The 6,964-nt window shown below is 54.5% G+C and overlaps 1 protein-coding gene and 5 non-coding genes across 10 annotated transcripts; 1 reads left to right on the forward strand and 5 right to left on the reverse strand.

Moving 5' to 3' along the window:
* Positions 1-1,477: 1,477 nt before the first annotated feature.
* UBC (ubiquitin C) lies at positions 1,478-3,085 on the reverse strand. 5 transcript variants are annotated; one of them, XM_030501072.1, is made up of 3 exons: positions 2,950-3,046; positions 2,295-2,480; positions 1,478-2,066 (listed from the first exon to the last, which is right to left on the reverse strand). In XM_030501072.1, the coding sequence occupies exons 2-3, from the start codon at positions 2,472-2,474 to the stop codon at positions 1,557-1,559; spliced, it is 690 nt and encodes a 229-aa protein (XP_030356932.1). In that variant the 5' UTR covers positions 2,475-2,480; positions 2,950-3,046; the 3' UTR covers positions 1,478-1,556. The 5 variants fall into 5 exon arrangements, with proteins under 5 accessions (XP_030356932.1, XP_030356933.1, XP_030356929.1 ...); XM_030501073.1 differs by having other exon boundaries at positions 1,478-1,567; positions 2,024-2,480; positions 2,950-3,039; XM_030501069.1 differs by having other exon boundaries at positions 1,478-2,480; positions 2,950-3,085.
* Positions 3,086-5,424: 2,339 nt separating this feature from the next.
* TRNAA-UGC lies at positions 5,425-5,496 on the reverse strand. Its single transcript has one exon. It is a non-coding gene; the product is annotated as a tRNA-Ala (tRNA).
* Positions 5,497-5,743: 247 nt separating this feature from the next.
* Positions 5,744-5,815, reverse strand: TRNAD-GUC. Its single transcript has one exon. It is a non-coding gene; the product is annotated as a tRNA-Asp (tRNA).
* Positions 5,816-6,003: 188 nt separating this feature from the next.
* Positions 6,004-6,076, reverse strand: TRNAF-GAA. Its single transcript has one exon. It is a non-coding gene; the product is annotated as a tRNA-Phe (tRNA).
* Positions 6,077-6,420: 344 nt separating this feature from the next.
* On the reverse strand, positions 6,421-6,492 carry TRNAD-GUC. Its single transcript has one exon. It is a non-coding gene; the product is annotated as a tRNA-Asp (tRNA).
* A 183-nt stretch (positions 6,493-6,675) lies between these two features.
* TRNAA-UGC lies at positions 6,676-6,747 on the forward strand. The gene has a single exon. It is a non-coding gene; the product is annotated as a tRNA-Ala (tRNA).
* The last annotated feature ends 217 nt before the right edge of the window (positions 6,748-6,964 follow it).

Consider the following 6,964-nt stretch of genomic DNA (forward strand, 5'->3'; position numbering starts at 1 on the left):
CCATCTGCGGGTCCTGAAGGAGCTGGCGAATGAAGTTGCTAAGCCACTGTCCATCATATTTGAAAAATCAGTCAGGTGAAGATCACAACAACAGGATAAAGGGAAATATAACCCCCACTTTCAAGAGGGGGAAAACGGAAGACCCAGGATACTACAGACCAGTCAGTCTCACCTCTGTGCCTGGCAAAATCCTGGAGCAGATTCTCCTGGAAAGCATGCTAAAAACGACGAAGTGGCTGGTGACAGTCAACATGGCTTCACTAAGGGGAAATCCTGCCTGACCAATTTGGTGGCCTTCTGTAACAGGGCTACAGAACTGATGGACAGGGGCAGAGCATTTGATGTCATCTACCTGGACTTGTGCAAAGCACTTGACACTGTCCCAACCTTCTAAGTTGGAGACATCAATTTGATGGATGGACCACTCAGTGGATAAAGAATTGGCTGGACAGCCACACGCAGAGTTGCTGGCAATGGCTCCATGTCCAACTGGAGAGGGGTAACAAGCAGTGTCCCTCAGGGGTCCATGTTGAGACCGATCTTGTTCAACATCTTTGTTACTGACATGGACAGTGGGATTGAGTGCACCCTCAGCAAGTTTGCCACCACCACCCTGTGGTTCGGTTGATACACTGGAGGGAAGGGATGCAATAGAGAGGGACCTGGACACGCTTGTGAGGTGGGCTGATGCCAACCTCATGAAGTTTAACCAAGCCAAGTGCAAGGTCCTACACCTGGGTCGGGGCAATCCCAGGCACTGCTACAGGCTGGGCAGAGAGGAGATTCAGAGCAGCCCTGTGGAGAAGGACTTGGGGGTGTTGGTCGATGAGAAACCGAACACGAGCCAGCTGCAGTATGCGCTCATAGCCCAGAAAGCCAACCGTATCCTGGGCTGCATCAAAAGGAGCATGACCAGCAGGCCACAGCTGGTGATCCTGCCCCCCTACTAAGACCTCACTTGGAGCACTGTGTACAGTTCCAGTGTCCTCTCAACATAAGGACATGGAGCTGTTCCCCACCCAGAGGCCACGAGGATGGTAAGAGGGCTGCAGCACCTCCCATATGAAGACAGGCTGAGAAAGGGCTGTTCAGCTTGGGTTAAGAGACGGCTGTGTGGAGACCTCACAGCAGGCTTCCAGCACCTGAAAGGGGCCTACAAGGATGCTGCAGAGAGACTCTTCATCAGGGACCATAGTGATAGGACAAAAGATAATGGGTTTAAACTTAAACAGGGGAAGTTCAGGTTAGATTTAAGGAAGACGTTCTTCCCTGTGAGGGTGCTGAGGCACTGGAACAGGCTGCCCAAAGAAGTGGTGAATGCTCCATCCCTGACAGTGTTCAAGGCCAGGTTGGACAGAACCTTGGGCAACATGGTCTAGTGTGAGGTGTCCCTGTCCATGGCAGGGGGTTGGAACTAGATGATCTTAAGGTCCTTTCCAACCCAAACCATTCTATGATTCTAACTTGAGACATGAGCTTTTGTGGATGCAACAGCTTTATTGGAATGAGCAAGTGCAGCGAAGCTTTTACTTAAAAGCAAGGAACAATCAGGAGGTTCAGTTGCCACCTCTCAGGCGCAGCACGAGATGGAGGGTAGATTCCTTCTGGATGTTGTAGTCAGAGAGGGTGCGCCCATCTTCCAGCTGCTTGCCAGCAAAGATCAACCTCTGTTGGTCAGGGGGGATGCCTTCCTTATCCTGGATCTTGGCCTTGACATTTTCGATGGTATCACTGGGTTCAACTTCAAGGGTGATAGTCTTGCCAGTGAGGGTCTTCACGAAGATCTGCATACCACCCCTGAGGCGCAGCACCAAGTGCAGAGTGGACTCCTTCTGGATGTTGTAGTCAGAGAGGGTGCGCCCATCTTCCAGCTGCTTGCCAGCGAAGATCAACCTCTGCTGGTCAGGGGGGATGCCTTCCTTGTCCTGGATCTTGGCTTTCACATTCTCAATGGTATCACTGGGCTCCACCTCCAGGGTGATGGTCTTGCCAGTGAGGGTCTTCACAAAGATCTGCATGCCACCTCTCAGGCGCAGCACAAGATGGAGGGTGGATTCCTTCTGGATGTTGTAGTCGGAGAGGGTGCGCCCATCTTCCAGCTGCTTGCCAGCAAAGATCAGCCTCTGCTGGTCAGGGGGGATGCCTTCCTTATCCTGGATCTTGGCCTTGACGTTTTCAATGGTATCACTGGGCTCAACTTCCAGGGTGATGGTCTTGCCAGTGAGGGTCTTCACGAAGATCTGCATACCACCCCTGAGGCGCAGCACCAAGTGCAGAGTGGATTCCTTCTGGATGTTGTAGTCAGAGAGGGTGCGCCCATCTTCCAGCTGCTTGCCAGCGAAGATCAACCTCTGCTGGTCAGGGGGGATGCCTTCCTTGTCCTGGATCTTGGCTTTCACATTCTCAATGGTGTCGCTGGGCTCCACCTCCAGGGTGATGGTCTTGCCAGTGAGGGTCTTCACGAAGATCTGCATGTTGCTCTGCAAGAAGAACGGCAGCACCTCAGCTCCTGGTCCCCATCCTGCCCCCAGCCGCTGCCCGCCTCCCGACGCGCAACCCTCCGCGGCGGCACGCCCTGCGTGCCCACGTCACCGCCCCACGTCCTGTGACGTCAGAGCGGAGAACCGCCCACACCCCCGTTCCCCTTCCCGCCCAAGGCGCCCGCGCCCGCCATCTTGAAGGGCCGCTGCGCCTGCGCGGCCGCCATTTTGCCGGTAGCCGCTCGTACCCCCCCTCCACGGCCCATCGCCGCCGCCCGCCCGCCCGCCCGCGGTGCCGCCGCTGTAAGGGGACACACACACGTCCCGCCCCACGACTCGCCATCTCGCCCATCCGCACCCCGATCTCCCTGAGCGCTCACACACACCTCCCGCCCCGCCACCGTCACGGCAAATAGCTCTACCCTCCGTCTATCCCCGCAGAAGCACAGCGGAGCGGCGGAGCACTCACCGCAGGACCCGCAGGCGAAGCTGACTGTATAACACCAGCCGAGACTCACAAAGCTACAACTGCGCCACACATTCGCGTCCTGCCCCTTATATAGCCTTCGTGGCTCCGCCCCCGCGGTTCAGATCACTCCGCCAGGCACTATTTTTTCCTGCGGTAAGCTCCGCAGCTCTACCGGGCGGGGGTAGGGAAACGAGGCCCGGCAGCGCGGAGGAGTCAGCGCTTCGATAGGTGGTAGGATTCGGATGCGGGCGGGGCCCGTGAGTGCCTGAAGGAGCGCAGAGGAAAACCTGGCGTGGATCAGGCAGTGTCCGGAGCGGGCTGTGGTGTCTTATCGAGCCGAGCCCTCTCGGTTTGGGGGACACCCCTGTGCCTAAAGCTTCTTGTCAGAGCATTACGGTTTATTGAGGCATTTAAACTCGAACAGTCGCGTCAGAAGCGCTTCAGAAGCGTGTTTCATCATGCTAGAAGGAAAGAAGCAGTGGGGGAGCATGGAGTCCCCCCCAACCCAGGGCCATGACCTGGAGGGGCTGCCATGGAGCCCAGGGAGGGGAGAGGTGGAGCGAGGGACAGAGGAGGCCCGATGGATAAAGAGGTGCAGATATGTGTGAGGTAGAATCAGTGTGTGTATATATATGTATAAATGGAGTATGCATCTAAGATAGAATGGAGTTTATAACTCAGGACTAAGGCCTTACCACTGGGGTAAAATCGATCATAAATATAAATATAATAATAGTAATGCCTATTTCTTATTCTGTTCCCACTTGCAGAACACCTTCTGGTAGATCTCTCACACTCCGATGGCTCCTGGTCCACCCCAGTCAAACTACGCAGCGACCCAAGGGCACAGCTGAGAACAAAACGGGGCTTTGTTTGTCAGGTTGGTGAGATATCGTTCGGTTCAATCCACCCCCAAAATCCTTCGTTTGCCAGCACCCAAGGAAAACGGCTGCGTTCCAAACGGACACAGATGACACCCAGCACTGCACACCAGTAGGAAGGGAGCAGAGGCCCAGCAACAGCTTTATGATTGGTTTGAGGGAAACCCGTTTGCCTGATACAGAGAGCCTTTACAGGAGGGGAGTGCTCTGGGGAGCTGCTCAGCCTCTGCTGCCTTGTGTTTGTATTGAAACTTAGCATTGTGATAGTAATAATAACCTCAAATACTCGGGTTGGTTAGCTGGGGAAAAAAAAAGATCCACAAAAGTATTTTGTTTTCTTCTCAGTGGTTTATATTGTCTGCATTTGGAGCTGTATAAACATAAAAAATTGGAATAGTCTTTCAGATTTAGGTCTCTTGTCTGAAAGAGAATAGTAATGTTAAGCTTATTCTTTTAGTTACAGAGTGAGCACTCAGAACTGGTCTGAAAAATCATGTGGCAATGTATTTCGTGACAGGATGGAGTTTTCTAACAGGAAGAAATTAAAATGATACAGTGCTGTTCTTCATCTAATTAGGGTAATTTGCCATTGAGCATGCTGAGTGAGTTTGTACCTGATGTCTGAATCAAACGGTGGAGCAGCAACTCCAGTATGTCCAGATTTGTGTTATATTCGGATTGCAAGGCAGACAATAGGCCCTAATGCCACAGAGTCCTCCATTACCCCTGGCCGGTCTGCAGAGCAGCGCTTTCCCGAGCTGGGAGAGGCTTTCTGTGAACAAAGCTGCTCTGTGTTTCTCCTGCACTCTCTGTACCCTTGCTACGCTTTCAAGACAAGCTTGGTGAACAGCGGGACATTGGTCCTAACAGACGATGACCTATTATACTGACAAATACTGATTTCCTGTGCCAAAGTCTGTTACTTTGTGCCTGTAGCTACAAACTCTCTGGGGCAGGAACCATCTCTTTCTCACATTCATGTGCAGGGTATATTCCAGAAATACAGCTGCCCAGAGGGGTTCTGTCCAGGGAGCTGGTTACAACAGGGAGCTTCACATTTAACCGTGCTGTAGCCAAATGTTTGGCTCAAAACAACTAGAAATAACAGTAAATAAATAGCACAAGGAACCTTTCAACTGCTCTGGCAGGAAATGTCATTTTACATCTGCCTCTAGTCAGCTCTCTCCACCAGAGCTGGGTACGCTGTTGATAACTGAACAGGGCAGATAAAGCAGCTGATAACTGAACTCTGTAGATAAAAGCTGTTTCAAGCTCTACGTGGGTTTTGGTTTCTCTTGTTTCCCAAGAGCTCCTCCAACCTGCTTCAAGTGGAGCCAGGTCAGGCTGCAAGGGCTCGTTTTGGGCTGCTCTGCCTCTGTAGGGCCTTAGTGTGGCAATGAACTACCTGGAGATACACAAGAATTGAGTGTGTTTGTGTAGTCCTGAGGAGAAACAAGTGACAAAAACAAAAGCCTTTTTGGGCAGCATGTTCACGGTGCAGGCTGGTGGTGTTTCATGCGACATGGCAACTTTAACCTCGGATAAAAGAGATCACGGGGATAGGATAGAAAAAAGGGAAAGGAGAAAAAAAACGTGGAGATGCCGGGGATTGAACCCGGGACCTCATACATGCAAAGCATGCGCTCTACCGCTGAGCTACATCCCCGCGCCCGCCGCTCATGCCCTGCCTGGCGGCCACCTGAGCCCGGGATGGAGCCGCGCTCCCGGCGCTACGGTGCGGGGTAAAACGGGAGGAGGGTGGACAAAGCTGGGTGTGAACCTCAGGCAGCTCTTAGCAGTGCGGGAACGATCTGGGTTCGCACACATACAAACGTGGGTTTGTTTTCGTTTTCTTACGGAAAGCAGAAAATTCCGTCCCGGAAGAGGAAAAAAAAGAAAAAAAAAATTATAACCTCCCCGTCGGGGAATCGAACCCCGGTCTCCCGCGTGACAGGCGGGGATACTCACCACTATACTAACGAGGACGGCTGACGCGTGGCTTTCTGCACGTGCCGGCCCATCCAGGCGCTCCCCGCAGGGAACCGCATCCCACCGCACAATGCCGCACACGCGTGAGCGCCCGCGGGGATGTCTGGCACAGCCGCCCCTCGCCGGGGGCCGCTCGGCGGCAAAAGGACCCGCTGTCACCCGCGGGATGAAAGAAAAACTCTTCTGCCGAAACCCGGGATCGAACCAGGGACCTTTAGATCTTCAGTCTAACGCTCTCCCAACTGAGCTATTTCGGCGGGCAAGCAGCGGCCTCCTGGCCGCGGATAGGACCCCGCCCAGTGCCCGTGGGCCCGGCCGCTGCCCGCCTCTTCCACCGCACTGCTTTGCACCCCCCGCAGGGCAGCGACGGGACCCCCGCAGCCCCCCATTACCGGACACAGTGTTTGCAGCGGGGCTCTCAGAAAGCACCCTGGGAGGAGCGGCGGACGCCGCTCCCCTTCACCGGCATAAAAAGCAGCTCTGCCCGCCTTACCGTGCCCCGCCGCGGGGTGTGGCGCGGCCACCCGCCTGCAGGCCCCGCGGTTCCATGCCCGCGTCACAGGAGCGGAGAAAACGTCAGCGAGGGACAAAAGGAATGAACCTCCCCGTCGGGGAATCGAACCCCGGTCTCCCGCGTGACAGGCGGGGATACTCACCACTATACTAACGAGGATGGACACAGAAAAGTCTTCTCCTGCCTTGTACTACAAGGACACAGTCACCGCCCGCCCCGCGCCGCTCCCGCCAGCCCCGGAGCCCGGTGCGGGTCTGAGCGGAGCGGAGCGATGGTCCCGTCGGGCCCGACGTGCGGCTGCACCATGTACGTATTACTGTGCGGGAAAAATGGATACAGCGAGGGGATGTAGCTCAGTGGTAGAGCGCATGCTTTGCATGTATGAGGCCCCGGGTTCAATCCCCGGCATCTCCACTTGTTTTGCTGTAGAAAGCCACTGGCGTTTGTTTTCTTTCTCCCCCTTTCGCCATCGTTTCTGAACAGGCTCGATATTGTCCCTCCTTTCTTCCCATAAGCACAGCTGCAATTCTTGCTAGAGAAAGGAGCCCAGCCAAGAGCCCACAGCACCCTCCTGCCTGTGGCTGGTGCTAAACACTACCCCATTGCAACACTTCCATTGTAAACACCCAGC

Source organism: Strigops habroptila, chromosome 11 (genome assembly GCF_004027225.2).
Source record: "Strigops habroptila isolate Jane chromosome 11, bStrHab1.2.pri, whole genome shotgun sequence".
Lineage (NCBI taxonomy): Eukaryota > Metazoa > Chordata > Aves > Psittaciformes > Psittacidae > Strigops > Strigops habroptila.